Source organism: Poecilia reticulata, chromosome 16, assembly GCF_904066995.2.
Source record: "Poecilia reticulata chromosome 16, P_reticulata-male-v2, whole genome shotgun sequence".
Taxonomy (NCBI): Eukaryota; Metazoa; Chordata; class Actinopteri; order Cyprinodontiformes; family Poeciliidae; genus Poecilia; species Poecilia reticulata.
Genome location: NC_088845.1, coordinates 11,594,357 through 11,616,627, shown reverse-complemented (window position 1 = coordinate 11,616,627; position 22,271 = coordinate 11,594,357). Strand labels below are relative to the sequence as shown.

The following is a 22,271-nucleotide window of genomic DNA, read 5'->3' as shown; positions in this document are numbered from 1 at the left end:
GAAGCGTGCAGACCTAAATGTTTTGTAGTCATTACCGATAAGCTGGTCTGTCTAATTGAACTGTCCAAAGCTATTTCTGAGCTTTCAGTGAATGTTTTGCGATTAAATCTTTATTTTCTTTCTGTTGTGATTCAGTCTAAATTCATGTTTTAAAAACTTCCATTAACCTCTTTTTTTTACGTTTGTAGGGAAAGTTTTTGTCATCATTTTAAGAGGTAAATAAACCTTTTTGTCTGCACCCGCTAAGTGCTAATTGAAGTGCAGATAATTAAAGTTGCCTCTTAATAAATTACAGTCTCATTGAAAGATTAAGATGTGTAGCTTATTGATCCTTTGCTGAAATGTTTTTGGTTTTATGTCATAATGTGATGCACATCAGCAAATAGAATATTTTCTGAAAGGTCTTGAGAACTATCAAAAGATGATATGGTCCTTTGTGTTCATTGTTAACTCTTCCATAGATTGGATTTGTGCTCAATCTTTTCTGTCCTTCAATCAGGAACATTGATCTTAACTGAGGTAAATAAGACCTGCAGATCTGAAATGCAACACACAAAAAAAAATCATGCACAACATGAGCCTTTAGAAACCGAACACTACCGCAGATTTACTGATACAAAATTATTTTTGACATTCACTTACAGCAGGAGTTAAGATTTCAGGAGCGACTAAAAATTAATGTCAGACGAAGCAAGTAAGAAAAAGCTAGACTTGTCTTAATGCATAAACATCAAGCTTTTAAGACCGAGAACATTTATTGCATCACTCAACTATTTTCGTGAATTTATTTTACTCACTGAAACACATATTTGAATTTTGCGTGATGGTTTTGTGGTTTCACTCGTGTTCAACCTTTATGAAGGGAGCAGAACTTGTTGTCCACATCTCCTGTTTTACAACTCATTAACAGAATCCTCTGTTTAACTGTTCAAAGCTCATCAGATTGTTTTGTGCATAATTGTGACTTAAAGAGGTTCAGACACATTTTATTAGAAATCAATAACCTTTTCATGCAACAGTTTACAGCAGGCGGTTTCATTGATTTTTATTTTTTTTATTTTTTGGCTCAGATTTAACAGATGCCTGTGCAGCAGCAGTTTTCATCTTCTTTAGAAGATCCATGACCAGAACCTGCATTAATTTAAACTCCAACACTGAAGACATAAGACAAACCTGGAACTCTGGTTTGGAAAATTAAACTTTATTATCACACAATCAGATTTATTATTTTAGAGATCAGTTCTTGTTTTCAGATCACACTGGAGCTTTAAAACTGGTCATGTTGAAGACTTGCATTAAGGCTCTTTCTGCAACATGAGAAAACAAAAAAAAACATGGGAGTATTTAGGCTTCAGCAGCCAACACTCTTGCCCTCGCCCTCTCCTCTCTGTAGCCTTTGAGGAGCTGGTTGATGAGAGTCAGTTCATTCTCCTTCTTCACGGGATAAAGAGGTGGAAACGGGTTGCCTTTGTACTCCAACACGGCCATCTGGGCTCTGTCCAGGTTCTCTCTGTTGGGGATCCGGGCCATCCGCGTGTAGCCGGTTGAATGGTTTTCAAAACGCGGAGCGAGGACTTTGAAGAGCTTCGGGACGAGATCCTTTTCCTGGAGAGAGGGAGCAGGAGGGAAACTTCAAACAAACTGCTCTCCATTACGCAGCTTTTACCTCCACAAGGATGAAGAGAGCTGCAAACGCGCACCGTGAGCCAAAAGCTGGCCATTTTCATCGCCTTCCCATCTGTGTCTCCTTTCTTGGCATAGTCGATCAGCTGGGAAGATGAAACACAAAAATATCCACAGTCAGAAAGACTTGACGTGTAAGGAGAATTCAGATTGTGCTGCATGATTACATTTACAAACAGGTAGCAGAGTTTCTACACGAGGTTCAACCAGACTTCAGGAGAATCTGCAGGATTACTAGAAAGCTTTACAGAAGCCCAAAGCCATGCAGGCTTAAACACGGAGAAAACCCGGGACAGACGAGGCTTAGCTGGGCCAAATTTTATCATTTGACTTCTCAATAAGTAACTGACATATTTTAATAAGTGTAGATATATTATTGAACAACTTTCCTGGTTTAATTTAAATTTAAAATATAAATGAGCAACTTGTTTGAAGACTCTGAAGAAAATCAATTTATCAGTAGCTGCTGAACAGTCTGTGCAATATTTGAATAGATGTCTGAAAAACAAAACAAAGCAGTGCAATTTTAGACACTTAAATATATACAATGTTGTTGCATTTTCTAAAGAGATATTGTTTTCTCAGCAGACAATATAGCATATATTATATAACAACTCTGTAATAAAAAATAAATTTTACTAAAAATTAGGCACAGGGGAGCCTTAACCTTTCGTTTGGCTGATCACACTAAGGAGTGAAAACAGCTGATAGTTGTCGGATTCAGAGCTGTGTGATCCGTTTATTGATGATATGAGGATTACAGAGAGAAATCTGTGGAGAAGGACATTATTAGCATCAGCAGCAGCTAAGAGGATACATGTTCAAATATCCTCAGGGCAAAAAAAAAAAAAGAGTTTGGAGTTTAGGCCTATGCAGGAGCTCCACCTTCTGGGCCTGCTTTAAGCTCAGTGGTGAGAAAAGTTGGAGAGATTTCACCAAGTCTAGCAGAAACAGAAACCGCCTTGAGTAGGCAGAAAGCTTCCAGAGATCATTGACGAGATCAGCGTCACACCATCACTGTTGGCGTCTGTTAGTAGTTGGTGTCAAACTGTCATCAAAGTGCTGTGCATAAAACGCACCGAGCAGAAATCTGAAAAGGGCCTGCAGAGTGTTTTAAGCTCTTTGAATATTTCTACTATATGCTGTTTGCAGTGGTGGAGAAAGTACTCAAAAAATGTACTTAAGTAAAAGTACAAATACACAGACAAAAATGTACTCAAGTAAAAGTACCACATTAACATTTGTACTTCAGTAAAAGTAAAAAAGTACTGGCTTTTAAAAATACTTAAGTATTAAAAGTAAAAGTACTTGCTTAATGCATTACCTAATCCCTAATACAATATCATTAAGTGTACCGATCGTATTTAATTTTAATACATCAGTAATGTGCCATTTTTATGAACAATGCCACAGATAAAGCATGTTTTTATTGTATTTACTCTGTAACATAGTTTAGACTTAGATATGTGATTCTATGCATCAGGGATGGAAACATCTTGTCTCCTGTCCTAACATAACATGAACTTCACTTTTTTGCCACTAGTGGCTTTTATTTTGAAAGAAATCCAACATAAAGGGGAAAGAAGGTGGGTGGGAGAGGACAGGCAACGGAGGAACCACGTAGCAGAGTTGTAGTCAAGACCACCTACCCAAGACCAGCACCCCGCCCTACGTGACAAAAGAATTAAGTTTTACCTATCAAAATTGCTTCTCAAATTGATCTTAAAGATCCACATTCCTATAAAAAAAAACTAGATATTAAATACTTAGAACTGAATTAAATTTAATCAGTAAAGATCCGTCCAGAAGAATCGCATCGTTTTTGAATGTCATATCACTATATTGCTGACTTTGGTCACAGCGTTGTCCCATATTTGCAACACCTCCACACAATAATTCAGAGCATAAGTGACAACTTTTTTTCATCGCAGATGCAACATGTGTCTCTGTACAGCTAGCTTTGCTAGCATCACGTCCCCGGAGCTTACCTTTCTTTAAGCTTTCCTTCTAAGTGACGCTAAAAGTTTGACAAAGTTCCCACCGTCTGTGAAAGCGAAGCGCTGCTTATTTTACATGTCGCCATATCTATGATGTATGCAGCGCTATTATATTACTGACATTAGACAGACACCTTCTCCCGCTCAGAGGAAACCACTGCGCATGTCTGGAGCTCAGCGTGCGAGTAAAGGTGGAGCCGATGGGTGACAACAGACACTAAGTCACGTTATTGCTGGGATTTTACGGCGCCACCTTAAGACCCTGAACTTCACATTTTAACGGAAAAAAAGAGCAACGCGACTTGAATGAAACGAGTAACGCGACAGTTTTGTAGAAATGTAGTGAAGTAGAAAGTACAGATACTTACTGTAAAATGTAGTGGAGTAAAAGTAGAAAGTACCCATTATTAAATCCACTTAAGTAAAGTACAGTACTGGTTAAGTAAAGTACACCACTGGTTGTTTGTTAAATGAAAAAACAATCGAAATAACAGCATTTAGCAGTACAATCTGGAAAAATAAAGACATTGTTATCCCTATACTGATGAAACAAGCAGTTTACATCGATATAAAAAGATATGCAACCTTTGGTCCTGGCTCTCTCACATTAAGTCAAATAAACGTTTCCCCATTTTATGTCACTTAGAGTTTAATGAAATTATATCTATTTGTTAAATGCCAGAATTCGGTATAATTGCTTTTTAAACTGTACGACTTGGGTCAGACATTTTTTGGTTATTCTTCCCTTCCACAAAGTATAAAATATGTAATTATTTAAAAAAATATCATTAAGCAGAGAGAAATGAACAAGAATATGAAACTTTTAGGCTAATTTAGTAAGAAAGAGTTGCGAGTCTAATGTATGGCTTCAATTGAAGTTAATCTGCATTTTTAAATAACTGAAAAAATAAAAGGCGTATATGAAAAAATTTTCCGTCTTTTTAAGCAACTGTATATTCTAATATGTGGAAGCTTGTAAAGGAGATCATTTTAACCTAATTTGCTGGAGAGCTCCAGAGAAACAAGTCAGAGTTGAACTGAGCCATTGCTTCTGTCTGATCGGGAGAACCGGGCCTCCCCCTGCCAGCCTTCCTCACCTTCTCGGCGTAGAAGCGGACTTCATCGGCTCTGACCTTCGTGGTTTCTATCCTCTCATGCCGAACCAGTCCAGTCAGGATGTTCCGCAGCATGTTGATCCGGGACTCCGGGCCCAAGCCAATCCTCCTGGCCACCCGGCCGTGGGAGATTAGCATCTGCAGTGTGAGGCGCATCGCGTCCCGTGGGTTCCACTACACTAAAAGCGTCCACGTTCAACAAAAGTTATCTATAAAAAAAAAAAAAAAATAGCAAAAAATTACGCACCTAATAGAGCGAGCGAAGTGCTGCGTCAGTCTGCCTTTTACGAAAAAAAAAGAGAGGACATTAACATGAAAAAATATCTCCGTTTGCTACGGTAACTTTACTGTCTTTGACATTGTCTGTGCGTCGGCGAGAGTGTCCGACCTGCTCACGAAACTAGGAAACCATGGTTCCGCTGAACCATACGTAATAAATATAAACCAGGGATGTCAAAGTCAAATACACAGAGGGCCAAAAAAAACAAATTTGCTACAAGCTGAGGGCCGGGCTGGTTTAATGTTTATTAAAACATATTGAAATGATTGCACATAGCCTATTGAACCAAGACCTAACAGAGTGTATTATTTAACGATTAAATGAATAAAGCAATATTTTGTTATGGCTCTGTCAGTAACTTCAAGGGAAAACATTTTTCAAGAGGCAAACAGCAACAAATTTAATTGTTTTTAAAAACAAAATATGTTTCTTAATATCAAGATAGATGCATAAATCAAAGTGCATGCATTATAAACTGAAAATGCATTACTGTGCTGCTCTATGATCCTACCGATCACTGCTTTCAAATAGTAAAGTAAAAAAATAAATCAAATCAGTTGTATTCTTTCTCATGGCTCTTATCTGCAATTTTACCTGAATCCATTCAACTGAAAAATAATACAATAAAATAAAATAAAATACAAAAATATATGGCACACAGACAAACAATACTTCATTCAAAGAAAAATCACGTCTTGTAGAAACAAATGTAAAAATTAACTGAAACTTATAAACTGAAAATACGTTACTGCTCTGTGATGCTCACTTGTCTGAGGCTGAGCCTGATACTTGGAGGTGTCTCATCTTTTGTACAAGTTCATCAATGTTCGGGTGAGGCTCTGAATCAGCTCATGAGCTGATGAATAATGAAGCCGTTTGGGCGCGCTGTAGTCACTTCGCGGGCTACCGTTGCATTATGGGAAATGTAGTGTTTGCAGGCAAAACACGAGCGGGCGGCTCTGGCTTGCGGGCCGGTTCTCATAGTAATTAAATATCATTCAGGGGGCCATAGATAATTGATTTGCGGGCCGGATGTGGCCCGCGGGCCTTGACTTTGACATATGTGATATAAACCGACGTTGACTTTTCAAATGAATGAATGAACAAATGAATGAAGGAATAAATAAATAATAGAAACAGAGTGTATTTCTACTTATATTACTTAGTTTATTATTTTCGTACATCTATTGAATACATTGTGTAACTAAATTAAAGTATTATTTAGTAAAATATAATATTGCACAGTTAGTAGCAGCATAGGAAGAATTTACCACTCATATCCATGCTGGAGGAAAACAAATACAAAAACAAAAAAACGAAATAAAAACCAGTTGCTTATTTTCTGTCTCAGCATGAACACTGAAGTGAATTTTCTCCACACAACCTGAACTCCTAGGAAACAGCTCCCTGCTGCTCTGCTTTACACAACTGCTTATTCCCCATGTAAGGGTTCTGGAGAACAAAGAAATCCTATGTAAGTGATTAGGATACATTTCAAATAAACAGTGTATTTAAATTTCAAAGGAAGTCTCTAAGCCCTGACAGGACTCCTTGCTTCATTCGACATTCAGCAGGGAAGCATAACATCAACATTTTTCTCAGTTGATATATTTCTAATAACACTATGGAGATGGAATTCACATCAGGTGTCTGTAGCAATCCTACCCGACTCCAATGATACCAAAAAAAAAGCAAACAAACATATATTTGTCTATTCTAGACGTTTTATTTTTTTCCTCTAAAAGTAAATGTTGTAGTGGTGTGCTGAATTTTCTTTAGACTGCTCAGTCAGAAATCTTTCTCACTATGACTGGTTATCTTTCAACTTAACAATTATCCACTACTTTCTGATGGTCTACCACTTGAAATCATAAACAGGAAAGCAATGGTATGTGAAGTTTTATGTATAATAAGTGACTTGTCACATTTTAAAATTAAATGACAAACCAAGAGTTTAAGCTCACAAACCGCCAAGATGATGACACCTGTTGATATCTTACTCTGAGAGCTACAAGAACAAAATGACATTCTTCTATTTCTACAGCCCTGGAGTTCTTGGAGCTTATTCTAGATACATCATTTGAGCAGAACATTGTTCTTGAAATATAAAGTGGGTGTGAGGCAATTGGGGCAACCTATAAAAATGTCCTTTCCACATTTTGGACTTCAGTTCTTGTCAACTATGCCAGTGAGAACGTTGTTCCTGAAGCAATAAGAAATGTCTCTGTTTGTGTGAGTATGCACAGGCCTGAAGGATATGTCTTTATAAAAGTAAAACAAAACATAAAGAATATCAAAGAGAGTTTATTAATTTTTGTATGGTTTTGCTTGATGATGAAAAATGTTGCAAAATCTCCTTATCGATAGCATATTAGAAGAAATGCAGCAGTGTTAGATGGCTGTGGAAGAATCCAGTTTAGTCCCATGGCTCAATACAGCTAACTCAGTTTTTTCTGGTTACTTTGTAATAAAGTTATTTTACAGTAATAATTGTTCTCCTACGGTATTAATAAGAAATGTACTGATTTTTAATATGATTTTGTTTTGCTGTGGAATCATAGAGGTGTTTCTAGCAGAACCAGTGGAAAATTTTCAGCATTATGACTTTTGTTATGTCAAGAGAATCTGAAAGCTGTGCATAAAATGTGGGAACAACAACATGTAGGAAAAGAAAGGCACAATATGACATGAAACCAAGAGGATATTAGGTTATATGATTTATTTATTGGTGTCAAAGTATCTGCATGGTGTTCAGGATGATGGTAGACAAACAGCAGCGTTAGATGGCAATGGAAGAATACTGTTTAGTTGCTGGCCATGGTGCTCTGCAGCCAGTCGTTGAAGAGGCAGACCTGTGAAAAAAGGAAGGTAAGCCAGATTAGGACAAGGAGGTTGTATTTTAAAAAAATAAACAAAACTTCAATTGTAACTTTTCCTAGTATGTTTCTATATAAATTCAAATACAAAGAAAATGTTGTTTTACCTTGGCATAGACACCAGGGTGATCTCTCTCAGCACATCCATATCCCCAGGAAACAATTCCCTGCAGCTCACCGTTGCACACAACGGGGCCACCAGAATCACCCTGACAAAAGAGCAGATAAAAATTATCAAAACTTATGAATTGAAACGTAAAATGTATAAGTTAGAAATTGCTGGAAAGATATTTCCAACTTTCCTGGAACAGCAGCTGAAGTGTCCTGCTCAAATCTTTGAATGTGGATCTGAATTGCTCCTTACCTGGCAGGAGTCCTTGCCTCCCTCCAGATATCCGGCACAGAACATGGAATCGTAGATCATTCCAGGGTAGGAGTTATTACAATCCCTGTCAGACAGGATGGGGATGTCCAGACACTGCAGCTTGTTACTGTCAGCAGCTGAGTTGTGAAAAACAAAACATCATATTAGTCTCTAAACCAGATGTTAAAACACTCTTTAAATCTGAGAATCAGCATTTAAATCTTACTCACTGGAGCTCATGGTGTTGCCCCAGCCAGAGACTTTGCACATGGTGCCAGCAGGAGCACAGCTACTGGGCAGAGCCACAGGCTGCACGTACTGGTTGAGGGTGGCAGGACTGCTGAGCTTGATCAGCAGGATGTCATTGTCGATGGTGTAGCTATTGTAACTGGGGTGACGAATGACAGCAGCAGAGCTGATGAACTGCTCAGTTCCCTCAGAGAGGCCAATGTGGTGCTCTCCCAGACGAACTTCAATACGGCTACACAGAGTTTGACAACAGAGTGTGAGAACAAACACACACAACACGGCTAATACAACGGGCTCATGACCATGAGACCAGAGTGATGTTGAGCACTTACGACTTGTAGCAGTGAGCAGCAGACACAACCCAGTACTCGTTGACCAGGGAGCCACCGCAGAAGTGGTAGCCAGAGTTCAGAGACACCTGATGGGGCTGAGAGTAGGGTGTGCACTCATACCCTCCGACGATCTTGTCGTCCTCCAAGGCAACTAAAGACACAAACAAATGAAATCCAGTTTTAAACTAGACATGCTTAAACTCACTTGAATAGTTTATCCAAAAGGCAAACTTACAAGCAGCTCCAATGAGCAGAACAAACACCAGAGACCTCATGGTTGTTGAGTGATCTTGTTGATGAGAGAACTTCGTCTGCAGTCCTGGTTTATATAGGAAGGTGGTTTGAGCTTTTCTTATGAGGAAACCTCCCACTGTTATCTGTGACCAACCAGCTTCCAGAACAAAACTACTGAATGTTGGAAAAACAAACATTTTCAGTAAAGAGTCTTCACATATGCAGCTGAAGATGGAGAGCAATGCATGATTTAAAGATAATCAAGAAGAAAAGGAAAGGATTCTTTAAAAACATTCCACAGATAAGCATTTTTTTTTATAAGGTGTAGGACTATTTAGGAGTTTTTTCTTAGCACAGACTTCTGTTTGTCATAAAAATCAACCTGAAAAACAGTTGTATATTTAATTAAATGTTAATTAAAAATATATATGTTTCAGATCTGATTTTACAATATTATTATATTATGAACAAGTATTTTTTTAAATTTAACTCACTCTTATGCCCGGTTAATTCTGGTAACACTACTGATAATGATTGACAGCATTACCTTGAGCATTAATGGTATCATGTGAATTTACCATCTGTGTCAATCAGATCGGGTTAAATATTGTTAAAAGTCCAGCAAAATGTTCTGAAAGGAGATATTCATATCAGGCAGCTGATAGTAACTATTAATATGACTTTTTCCCTCTGACTGGCAAGAATTGGAACAATTGGGTCTTTTGAGACAGGAGGAGCATGTCTACTGCTGAAAAAGGCAGATGATGTTAAGTTCTGGAGGGAGGATGCTTAAATAGTTTAATACTGATCTAAGTAGAATCTAATAGTTAGTAACAAATGATTTCTGTTTGGTTACCACATTTAAAGCCATAGAGTTTGGACTGCTGGAATGAGATTTGTGTTAACTGTTTTGCAAAAGAGTAAGGAAAATGTGTCTGACCAATGACACATTGGTTGGAAACCAACGTCCAATGATTCACACATTTACAAGAGGTTTTTTCTGCTCTACTGAAATAGCGATGATGAAAACTGAGTGGATTCCACTTCCTTTTAGCAGGCCAAAGCAGTAAAGAAAAAACATAACCTGCCAAAGTGTGTCACTTGTTTAGAATGGACAGTTCATTCCTCAAAAAAATGTGTTCATATAAAAGCGTCAGTGGCGTCTAAATAAAACGTCGTTACACCATATTTGTGTCTAAGATAGTCAAGTAGTTCCAATAATTCACCAAATAGATCTTTGTGGCACTATCTGAACATGCTTACGAGATGCTTAGTATGATAAACTAATTTCACAGCAACTTGAAGTCTACAGTAAGTGAGGGAAGGCAATTTAAGACACTGAACACAATGCTTTGCACTTTTACTGTGTTTGCTCTTTGAGTACAAACTTATTTTTTGGGTAAAACTGTTGTGTACAACTTTAAACAACAGCACCAGTGAAAGCTGCAGTTTACATGAGAAAAATTATTCAATCTGGGAGACAATATCTTGAAAGAATAAATAGGAAATGCATAAAAATTTAAAATTTATTAGAATTAATTCAACAGTTTTATATCCCAATTGGTAAAAAGGACTTACATCTGAAGGGATTGAAATGAATCACCAAATTTGTAATTATCCTCCTACTTAACTTGCATGTGGTGACAGTAGTAAGAAAACCTGTCTTAATATGGAAGAAACCACTAACAAGTCTTGGCTCATTGTGAGCAGCTATCTGCCACTAACTACTGGGGGTTTAAGAAGACAGAGTAGATGGTGGTCAGAGGGCCCGGTGGTGCAGGTGCACAGCAGCCTCTCCTCTGTCAGATTGCCCCAGAGCAGCTGTGGCTACTATTCAGTGGGTTTCCACTTTCAGTGTGTAAATGGGTGAATGACTGAATGTAGTGTGAAGTGCTTTGGGATCCTCTGGACTTAATAAAGCGCTAAACAAGTACAAGCCGTTTATCCATTTTGCCATACATAAAAAAAACAGAAGCTCTGGCCCAGAACAGCTTTCAGTGATAAAGAAGTAAGGAGGCAATACATCTGTTAGTGGCTTCATTTGGATGTGAAATTCAGCTAAATATATGAACACTAAGGCAGTAATAAAATTCATTGCCCAAAAAAACAGAGTACATCTAGTTAGTGACAGTAATAACTCTTTCAATTGTTCTGTCTAGGAAGGACACTGGGTTAAACACAGAAAGACACAGTCAAGTTTATTATCTATAAAAAGAAAACATAAAGCTATTGACAGCAATAGCTCTACTGATGTCCATCGTCACAGGTTAAACAAAAATACTGGACCAAATAGAATAAAACTGAGAGAAAACCCAAAGGTAAATCCAGGAAAGTTTGCAGATAGCAGACAAGACATTAATGGATATTGGTAGGAGAAATATTCTCCAACAACCGAAGCTTATATTAGCATAAGAACAGAGAAAGCTGAGACTATCCTAAGTCTTTAACAATAAGTTTTATCAAAAACAAAACATATATACAGTGGGCAGAACAAGTATTTGATACACTGTTGATTTTTCAGGTTTTCCCACTTGCAAAGCATGTAGAAGACTGTAATTTTTATCATAGGTACTCTTCAACAATGAGTGATGGAATCTAAAACAAAAATCCAGAAAAATCCATCCATCCATCCATCCATCCATCCATCCATCCATCCATCCATCCATCCATCCATCCATCCATCCATCCATCCATCCATCCATCCATCCATCCATCCATCCATCCATCCATCCATCCATCCATCCATCCATCCATCCATCCATCCATTTTCTTCCGCTTATCCGGGGTCGGGTCGCGGGGGCAGCAGCTTCAGAAGGGAGGCCCAGACTTCCCTCTCCCCAGCCACTTCTTCCAGCTCCTCCGGGGGAATCCAAAGGCGTTCCCAGGCCAGCCGAGAGACATAGTCCCTCCAGCGTGTCCTGGGTCTTCCCCGAGGCCTCCTCCCGGTGGGACGTGCCCGGAACACCTCACCAGGGAGGCGTCCAGGAGGCATCCTTACCAGATGCCCGAGCCATCTCAACTGGCTCCTCTCGAGCGGCTCTACTCTGAGTCCCTCCCGGATGACCAAGCTTCTCACCCTATCTCTAAGGGAGAGCCCAGCCACCCTGCGGAGGAAACCCATTTCGGCCGCTTGTACCTGTGATCTCATTCTTTCGGTCATGACCCAAAGCTCATGACCGTAGATGAGGGAAGGAACGTAGATCGACCGGTAAATCAAGAGCTTCGCTTTTTGGCTCACCTCTCTCTTCACCACGACGGACCGGTACGCGCCCGCTTCTCTATTGCTGCCCCAATCCGCCTGTCGATCTCCGCTCCCTTCTTCCCTCATTCGTGAACAAGATCCCCAGATACTTAAACTCCTCCACTTGAGGCAGGACGACCCCCCTGAGGCACTCTACCCTTTTCCGGCTCAAGACCATGGCCTCGGATTTGGAGGCACTGAGCCTCATCCCGGCCGCTTCACACTCGGCTGCGAACCGCTCCAGTGAGAGCTGCAGATCACGTTCCGATGAAGCCAACAGGACCACATCATCCGCAAAAAGCAGAGATGCGATCCTAAGGCCACCAAAACGGATCCCCTCAACACCTCGGCTGCGCCTAGAAATTCTGTCCATAAAAGTAATGAACAGAATCGGTGACAAAGGGCAGCCTTGGCGGAGTCCAACTCTCACCGGAAACGAGCCCGACTTACTGCCGGCAATGCGGACCAGACTCTGACACCGGTCATACAGGGACCTGACAGCCCGTATCAAAGGGCCCGGTACCCATACTCCCTGAGTACCCCCCACAGGGCCCCGAGGGACACGGTCGAACGCCTTCTCCAAGTCCACAAAACACATGTAGACTGGTTGGGCGAACTCCCATGCACCCTCCAGGACCCTGCTGAGGGTGTAGAGCTGGTCCAGTGTTCCACGACCAGGACGAAAACCACACTGCTCTTCCTGAATCCGAGGTTCGACTATCCGACGGACCCTCCTCTCCAGGACCCCTGAATAGACCTTACCAGGGAGGCTTAAGAGTGTGACCCCCTGTAATTGGCACACCCTCCGGTCCCCCTTTTTAAACAGGGGGACCACCACCCCAGTCTGCCAGTCCAGGGGAACTGCCCCCGATGTCCATGCGATATTGCAGTGCGTTAGCCAACACAACCCGCAACATCCAGAGCCTTAAGGAACTCCGGGCGGATCTCATCCACCCCGGGGCCCTGCCACCGAGGAGCTTTTTGACCACCTCGGCGACCTCCCCAGAGATTGGAGAGCCCACCCAGAGTCCCCAGGCTCAGCTTCCTCAACAGAAGGCATGTTGGTGGGATTGAGGAGGTCTTCAAAGTATCCCGCCCACCGGCCCACAACGTCCCGAGTTGAGTTCAGCAGCACACCATCCCCCTATAAACAGTGTTGGTGCTGCACTGCTTCCCCCTCCTGAGACGCCGGATGGTGGACCAGAATCGCCTCGAAGCCGTACGGAAGTCTGTCTCCATGGCCTCTCCAAACTCCTCTCACGGCCGAGTTTTTGCCTCAGCGACCACCCGAGCCGCATGCCGTTTCACCCGCCTGTACCCATCAGCTGCTTCTGGAGTCCCACAGGCCCGATAGGACTCCTTCTTCAGATTGACAGCATCCGTCACCGAAGGTGTCCACCAACGGGTTCGAGGGTTGCCGCCGCGACAGGCACCAACAACCTTGCGGCCGCAGCTCCGATAGGCCACCTCGGCAATGGAGGTACGGAACATGGTCCACTCAGACTCAATGTCCCCAACCTCCCCCGGAACGTGTTCGAAGTTCTGCCGGAGATGGGAGTTGAAGCTCCGTCTCACAGGGGACTCCGCCAGACGTTCCCAGCAGACCCTCACTACACGTTTGGGCCTGCCAGGTCTGACCGGCTTCCTCCCCCACCACCGGAGCCAACTCGTCACCAGGTAGTGGTCAGTGGACAGCTCCGCACCTCTCTTCACCCGAGTGTCCAAGACATACGGCCGCAAATCCGATGAGACGATGACAAAGTCAATCATCGAACTGCGGCCTAGGGCGTCCTGGTGCCAAGTGCACATATGGACGCCCTTATGCCTGAACATGGTGTTCGTGATGGACAATCCGTGACGAGCACAGAAGTCCAACAACAGAACACACTTGGGTTCAGATCGGGGGCCGTTCCTCCCAACCACGCCTCTCCAGGTCTCACTGTCATTGCCCACGTGAGCGTTGAAGTCCCCAGTAGAACAAGGGAGTCCCCAGGAGGGGCACTCTCCAGTACCCCTCTAAGGACTCCAAGAAGGGTGGGTAATCTGAACTGCGTTGGCCCGTAAGCACAAACAACAGTCAGAACCCGTCCCCCCACCCGTAGGCGGAGGGAGGCTACCCTATCGTTCACCGGGGTGAACCCCAACGTACAGGCGCCCAAATGGGGGGCAACAAGTATGCCCACTCCAGCCCGGCGCCTCTCACCGTGGGCAACTCCAGAGTGGAAGTACGTCCAGCCCCTCTCAAGGAGACTGGTTCCAGAACCAGAGCCATGTCGAGGTGAGGCCGACTATTTCTAGCCGGAACCTCTCAGCCTCGCACACTAGCTCCGGCTCCTTCCCCACCAGAGAGGTGACGTTCCACGTCCCAAGAGCCAGCTTCTGCAGCCGAGGATCAGACCGCCAGGGTCCCTCCCTTGGCTGCCGCCCATAGCACAATGCACCCGACCCCTTTGGCCCCTCGACAGGTGGTGAGCCCATCGGAAGGGGACCCACGTCTCCTCTTCGGGCTGAGCCCGGCCGGCTCCGTGGGTAAAAGCCCGGCCACCAGGCGCTCGCCATCGTGCCCCACCTCCAGGCCTGGCTCCAGGGTGGGGCCCTGGTGACCCGCGTCCGGGCGAGGGAAAACCAAGTCCAAAGTTTGTGTCCATCATAAGGGGTCTTCGGGCTGCGCTTTGTCTGGTTCCTCACCTAGGACCTGTCTGCCTTGGGTGACCCTACCAGGGGCATAAAGCCCCAGACAGCATAGCTCCTAGGATCATTTGGACACTCAAACCCCTCCACCACGATAAGGTGGCAGCCCAAGGAGAGGGTAATAAAGTTATTATACAGTAATAATTGTTCTCCCATGGCAATAATAAGAAATGTACTGATTTTTAAGATGATTTTTTTGCTGTGGAACCATAGAGGTGTTTCTTGCAGAGCGAGTGGAAAAATTTTCAACATTATGACATTTGTTATGTCAAGAGAATCTGAAAGCTGTGCATGAAATGTGGGAACAACAACATGTAGGAAAAGAAAGGCACCAGATGACATTAAACCAAGAAGACATGGCATCTTTAAAGTTTCTTCCCTTGTCTTTATTATGCAGTGGTAGCAAAGAAACAAAGTAGAACCCGGAAGTGTCATACTCAGTATAACACAAAGGTACTGTCATTAGTAATATGACTATTGACTGAGAAATTAGGCTGGAGATAAAATATTATGGTGTGTTACTTTGGAAAAATTATTTGAACTGACTTTGTTCCGTTTTCAAAAATTTTTGTTTAGCTTAGATTTTCAGAGGTTTCTCTGTTTTCATCATGTTACTTTTTAAACAGTTTGAGTAAGCTTCATTCATTTCTATCCAGCTTATTGTGACTATTCAAGTCTAACAAAACATCTGATTAATTTTCAGAAAAGAAATATGAGGATATACAGTCACACATAGCATCAAAGAAAATCTACATATCGTTTAATCTGATTGCATTGGTATCGCATGACATTATGGAATATGCAATGCCAAAAACAATTGCATCAGTTTTAATAAAGAAAATTAAAAATAAATTCAAGTTATGTCAGAATGTTTTCAGGTTAGTTTCGTAAAATTTGTATAAATATAAATGGCAGTATCTGTAACTATTTTAATTATCCTTCTATAAGTCAAGTAACTACTAATTAGATATTTGTTTAGCAATACAACATGTGTGATTGTGAGGTTTAAGCTTTTTATGCATAACTAATGGCAAATTTCAGCAATATGACTACATTGGTCATGTTAAAAGGGAAATATGTATAAAAGGTCAATATACCGTGAGGACAACTTAACGCAGGAACGGAAAGGCAAAGTAAGACACAAAAACAAGCAGATATTAGGTTCTATGATTTATGTAATGGTTCTTGGAGCTTATTCTAGATACATCATTTGAGCAGAACATTGTTCCTGAAATATAAAGTGGGTGTGAGGCAATTGGGGCAACCTATAAAAATGTCCTTTCCACATTTTGTACTTCAGTTCTTGTCAACTATGCCAGTGAGAACGTTGTTCCTGAAGCCATAAGAAATGTCTCTGTTTGTGTGAGTATGCACAGGCCTGAAGGATATGTCTTTATAAAAGTAAAACAAAACATAAAGAATATCAAAGAGAGTTTATTAATTTTTGTATGATTTTGCTTGATGATGAAAAATGTTGCAAAATCTCCTTATCGCTAGCATATTAGAAGAAATGCAGCAGTGTTATATGGCTGTAGAAAAATCCAGTTTAGTCCCATGGCTCAAAACAGCTATGACAGTTTTTTCTGGTTACTTTGTAATAAAGTTATTTTACAGTAATAATTGTTCTCCTATGGCACATATGTCAAAGTCAAGGCCCGCGGGCCACATCCGGCCCGCAAATCAATTATCTATGGCCCCCTGAATTATATTTAATTACTATGAGAACCGGCCCGCAAGCCAGAGCCGCCCGCTCGTGTTTTGCCTGCAAACACTACATTTCCCATAATGCAACGGTAGCCCGCGAAGTGACTACAGCGCGCCCAAACGGCTTCATTATTCATCAGCTCAGAGCCTCACCCCGAACATTGATGAACTTGTACAAAAGATGAGACACCTCCAAGTATCAGGCTCAGCCTCAGACAAGTGAGCATCACAGAGCAGTAACGTATTTTCAGTTTATAAGTTTCAGTTAAATTTTTACATTTGTTTCTACAAGACGTGATTTTTCTTTGAATGAAGTATTGTTTTGTCTGTGTGCCATATATTTTTGTATTTTATTTTATTTTTTTGTATTTATTTTTCAGTTGAATGGATTCAGGTAAAATTGCAGATAAGAGCCATGAGAAAGAATACAACTGATTTGATTTATTTTTTTACTTTACTATTTGAAAGCAGTGATCGGTAGGATCATAGAGCAGCACAGTAATGCATTTTCAGTTTATAATGCATGCACTTTGATTTATGCATTTATCTTGATATTAAGAAACATATTTTGTTTTTAAAAACAATTAAATTTGTTGCCGTTTGCCTCTTGAAAAATGTTTTCCCTTGAAGTTACTGACAGAGCCATAACAAAATATTGCTTTATTCATTTAATCGTTAAATAATACACTCTGTTAGGTCTTGGTTCAATAGGCTATGTGCAATCATTTCAATATGTTTTAATAAACATTAAACCAGTCCGGCCCTCGGCTTGTAGCAAATTTGTTTTTTTGGCCCTCTGTGTATTTGACTTTGACATCCCTGTCCTATGGTATTAATAAGAAATGTACTGATTTTTAATATGATTTTTTTTTTTGCTGTGGAATCATAGAGGTGTTTCTAGCAGAACCAGTGGAAAATTTTCAGCATTATGACTTTTGTTATGTCAGGAGAATCTGAAAGCTGTGCATAAAATGTGGGAACAACAACATGTAGGAAAAGAAAGGCACAATATGACATGAAACCAAGAGGATATTAGGTTATATGATTTATTTATTGGTGTCAAAGTATCTGCATGGTGTTCAGGATGATGGTAGACAAACAGCAGCGTTAGATGGCTATAGAACGATCTAGTTTAGTTGCTGGCCATGGTGCTCTGCAGCCAGTCGTTGAAGATGCAGACCTGTGAAAAAAGGACAGTAAGACAGATTAGGACAAGGAGGTTGTACTTAAAAAAATGAACAAAACTTCAATTGTAACTTTTCCTGGTATGTTTCTATATCATTTCAAATACAAAGAAAATGTTGTTTTACCTTGGCATAGACACCAGGGTGGTCTCTCTCAGCACATCCATATCCCCAGGAAACAATTCCCTGCAGCTCACCGTTGCACACAACGGGGCCACCAGAATCACCCTGACAAAAGAGCAGATAAAAATGATGAAAACTTATGAATTGAAACGTAAAATGTATAAGTTAGAAATTGCTGGAAAGATATTTCTAACATTCCTGGAACAGCAGCTGTCCAGGAATGTCCAGAAGTGTCCTGCTCAAATCTTTGAATGTGGATCTGAATTGCTCCTTACCTGGCAGGAGTCCTTGCCTCCCTCCAGATATCCGGCACAGAACATGGAATCGTAGATCATTCCAGGGTAGGAGTTATTACAATCCCTGTCAGACAGGATGGGGATGTCCAGACACTGCAGCTTGTTTTTGTCAGCAGCTAAGTTGTGAAAAACAAAACATCATATTAGTCTCTAAACCAGATGTTAAAACACTCTTTAAATCTGAGAATCAGCATTTAAATCTTACTCACTGGAGCTCATGGTGTTGCCCCAGCCAGAGACTTTGCACATGGTGCCAGCAGGAGCACAGCTACTGGGCAGAGCCACAGGCTGCACGTACTGGTTGAGGGTGGCAGGACTGCTGAGCTTGATCAGCAGGATGTCATTGTCGATGGTGTAGCTATTGTAACTGGGGTGACGAATGACAGCAGCAGAGCTGATGAACTGCTCAGTTCCCTCAGAGAGGCCGATGTGGTGCTCTCCCAGACGAACTTCAATACGGCTGCACAGAGTTTGACATCAGAGTGTGAGAACAAACACACACAACACGGCTAATACAACGGGCTCATGACCATGAGACCAGAATGATGTTGAGCACTTACGACTTGTAGCAGTGAGCAGCAGACACAACCCAGTACTCGTTGACCAGGGAGCCACCGCAGAAGTGGTAGCCGGAGTTCAGAGACACCTGATGGGGCTGAGAGTAGGGTGTGCACTCATACCCTCCGACGATCTTGTCGTCCTCCAAGGCAACTAAAGACACAAACAAATGAAATCCAGTGTTAAACTAGACATGCTTAAATTCACTTGAATAGTTTATCCAAAAGGCAAACTTACAAGCAGCTCCAATGAGCAGAACAAACACCAGAGACCTCATGGTTGTTGAGTGATCTTGTTGATGAGAGAACTTCGTCTGCAGTCCTGGTTTATATAGGAAGGTGGTTTGAGCTTTTCTTATGAGGAAACCTCCCACTGTTATCTGTGACCAACCAGCTTCCAGAAGAAAACCACTGAATGTTGGAAAAACAAACATTTTTTGCGTTGAGGGTGGGCCTGCACATATCCAGTTGAAAATGAAAATATATTCTCTATATGGTTTAAATTTATGTTAAAGCAGATTAACGCAGATTAATTTTAACCATGAAACTGTGCTGGAGACACATTTATTTGGAAATCTTTGGAAACGTACAACTCATGTAGAATGACACTCTCATTATCACAAAATCTGTAACTTTTTTGTGTTTCAATTTTGACCAAGTAATTCACATCTTCACAAATAATTATGGTATATATTTTTCTTTTAAGTAAAAATATACATCAATAAGGCCTCATTTACATGAAACTATAACATATCACACTTACTCAGTAATTTCTCAACATTCAATGCTGATATTTTTAATGTTTAACGTTTTATGTTCATCATTTTACACTGTTGGGCTAGAAACAGGCCGTCTAATTAATTGATTAATATCAGCATTATCAGTTTAAGTGTAATGAAGTAAAGTATTAAAAGACTAATGGGGAAAATTTACTAATGTTTGACACACAGATTTGAGCAAATGCACACATTTTTCCCACAGTAACGTCTTTCCTACCAATTAGTAGAAAAATAAAAGTTTGATGAATTAATTTGATGGATTTCAAGAAAACAAATTCAATATTGTGCCAGAAACCCTTATGGCGGTTCAACAACTGGGTTAGTGATTAATACTGACACGGACTGGATCTACTGCATTGGAAGTGAAGGGATTATGTGAAAACTCCATCTGTTCTACTTGACGGGAATATCTACAGACTCCTCAAACAGTATGCAGAAAAAAAAATCTGTAATTCTCTTAATGAAACTTACAAACAGAAATGTTTTGAGGAGAGAAAGATGGTGAATATGAACGTAACTGAGAATCTGAGAATACTAGTAGTTACATTTCTCCGCTTCAAGATGATCTTTGCACCTAAATATTTTTTCTTGGCATATGGTATTACTATTTTGCTCTGTTTTTTAAAAAAATGTAAAATACTTTCTTATTTTCCATTTCTCACTGTTCCAAATGCTATTTGGAAAGAAAAATAAACTTTACAAGGATCTCACAACCTCCATGAAGAAATTTGCGGCTGAGAAACGCACAGCTGTGAGACGTCTAAAAATAGAGGTGGTAATACTCTGGCAATGTAAACCTAATAAAAAAATATGCAATATTGATTTTACATATTCATCTTATTTAGATTTCTGCATTTAAATTAATGTTATTTTCTGTTGACCTTTTCCTCTTTATGAATACAAATGCAACTACAACTGTGTATAGTCAGTGTTTTTATCTTTTCTTGTTGGTATTAATCAGATTGTGATACTATAGTTTTCATTTTTGGCACCAAACTGTTTCTAACAGTTTGGAGTGTTAAAACTGTTTTTAACCTCCAAACAGAGAGGTTAAAACAACCACTTTTTTGTTAACATTTGTGCTTAGTAAATAGTGGGACTGACTGATTGACTTTTCCATGCAATTTTCCAAATGTACTTTCACACCTCTTCTAAGGTAATATACTGTATATACATGTTGTATAGACAGAGAGAGAGAGCTTTTCGGCCTCCTCTCTGTTTTAGGATTAGGGTTAGGAAACAAAATCTACCAAAACAGACAGTCTCAGACCCGAATCCACCCTGGGCCAACCACACCACACCACCAAGATGTAAAACAACAAGATGCCAAAGGTGGGAATGAAAACCACACCTTTTAGGCCAGCAACTTGAAGAATCTGCATCCTCAACGCATCCTCAGATCTGTTTTGTTCTTTAGCTGTTGATGATCCCAAGCTGCAGTGTGTAGACATCCCAGTCCTGTCTGTAGTGTCTGCAGAAACTCACACCCTGGCATCATCAACAGCTCCGTGTTCTGTGCGGCATCTCTGGAGGGAGGCAAAGGACGCTTGCCAGGTATTTAAATGGGCTTATGAATCAGCATATTAAACACTTAGTAATCCACGTTGAGCTCTATTAGAATTTCAAACTGAAACCAAACACTTTGTCCCCAGAATGACTCTGGTGGCCCTCCTGTGCAGCGGTGAGCTGCAGGGTGTTGTGTCCTGGGGTACTGGATGTTCAGAGAAGAACTGCCAGGGTAACTTTCAACCAGAAAAGAAATATCTGAATTAAAGTAAAGTTGTACTTTATCTGAACTTTTACTGATTTCATTCTCTTTTAGGTCTGTAGCTTTAACAACTGGCTGTAGAGTACCAGGGCCAACAACTAAGTGATCCGATCTATTTACCTGGGCCACACAGTTTAACATAATATGTTCAATCTGACTCACTATTTTTGCACTTTTCTAATACATATATTTTTCATATCCTTAACAAAATTTAGCATCTTAATGACTAGTGAGTTCTGCAGGGTTCTAAATGTTGTTGGGTGTTTTGGGACTTCAGGTAAAGAGTAATCTATGGAGTGTTGGTATAAGTGTTGACTGCATTGTTCGAAAAGTATATTGGATTAATTGAAATGGATTTATGTCTGGACTGAATTGACTTTTTTTTGTAAAGTGCATTGAGATGAAGTGTGTTGTGAGTTGGTGCGGTAAATATACTGATTTGAATTGAATTAACCAATGTTTCATGTTCTCTTCATTTGTGGATAGTGGTTATTACAGTGGCCCTGCGACCTGTCCAGGATTACGCCGCCTCTCGCCCGTTGACCGCTGGAGATGAGCACCAGCTTCCCTCCTGACCCCAACAGGACAAGGGTGTAAGAGAATGGATGGATGAGTTCATACAGTGTTTTGCTGGGGTCCCATAACCTTAGATAAGACTTTGCAATTATTTTCACACTCTTAGTTGTCAATTTCTTTTTATTATTTCTTCAGATTGGGGCACTGTATGTTGGTTTTTGACATTTTTTAACCTTCTTCATGTCATCAGACAGGTTCCCTCTAAATAATTTAAGTCCATCA

The 22,271-nt window shown here is 40.8% G+C and overlaps 3 protein-coding genes across 3 annotated transcripts; all 3 read right to left on the bottom strand.

The window, feature by feature from the left end:
• Positions 1-1,180: 1,180 nt before the first annotated feature.
• Positions 1,181-5,191, bottom strand: mrpl17 (mitochondrial ribosomal protein L17). Its single transcript, XM_008431258.2, has 3 exons — positions 4,778-5,191; positions 1,701-1,769; positions 1,181-1,605 (listed from the first exon to the last, which is right to left on the bottom strand). The coding sequence occupies exons 1-3, from the start codon at positions 4,949-4,951 to the stop codon at positions 1,345-1,347; spliced, it is 504 nt and encodes a 167-aa protein (XP_008429480.1). The 5' UTR covers positions 4,952-5,191; the 3' UTR covers positions 1,181-1,344.
• A 2,588-nt stretch (positions 5,192-7,779) lies between these two features.
• On the bottom strand, positions 7,780-9,259 carry LOC103478116 (trypsin-1). The gene is made up of 6 exons (XM_081617031.1): positions 9,132-9,259; positions 8,897-9,047; positions 8,546-8,796; positions 8,316-8,452; positions 8,059-8,160; positions 7,780-7,927 (listed from the first exon to the last, which is right to left on the bottom strand). The coding sequence occupies exons 1-6, from the start codon at positions 9,169-9,171 to the stop codon at positions 7,880-7,882; spliced, it is 729 nt and encodes a 242-aa protein (XP_081473157.1). The 5' UTR covers positions 9,172-9,259; the 3' UTR covers positions 7,780-7,879.
• Positions 9,260-17,798: 8,539 nt separating this feature from the next.
• On the bottom strand, positions 17,799-19,299 carry LOC103477909 (trypsin-2). The gene is made up of 6 exons (XM_008431256.2): positions 19,165-19,299; positions 18,930-19,080; positions 18,579-18,829; positions 18,349-18,485; positions 18,077-18,178; positions 17,799-17,946 (listed from the first exon to the last, which is right to left on the bottom strand). Exons 1-6 carry the CDS (start codon positions 19,202-19,204, stop codon positions 17,899-17,901), a joined length of 729 nt encoding a protein of 242 aa, XP_008429478.2. The 5' UTR covers positions 19,205-19,299; the 3' UTR covers positions 17,799-17,898.
• Between the last annotated feature and the right edge of the window lie 2,972 nt (positions 19,300-22,271).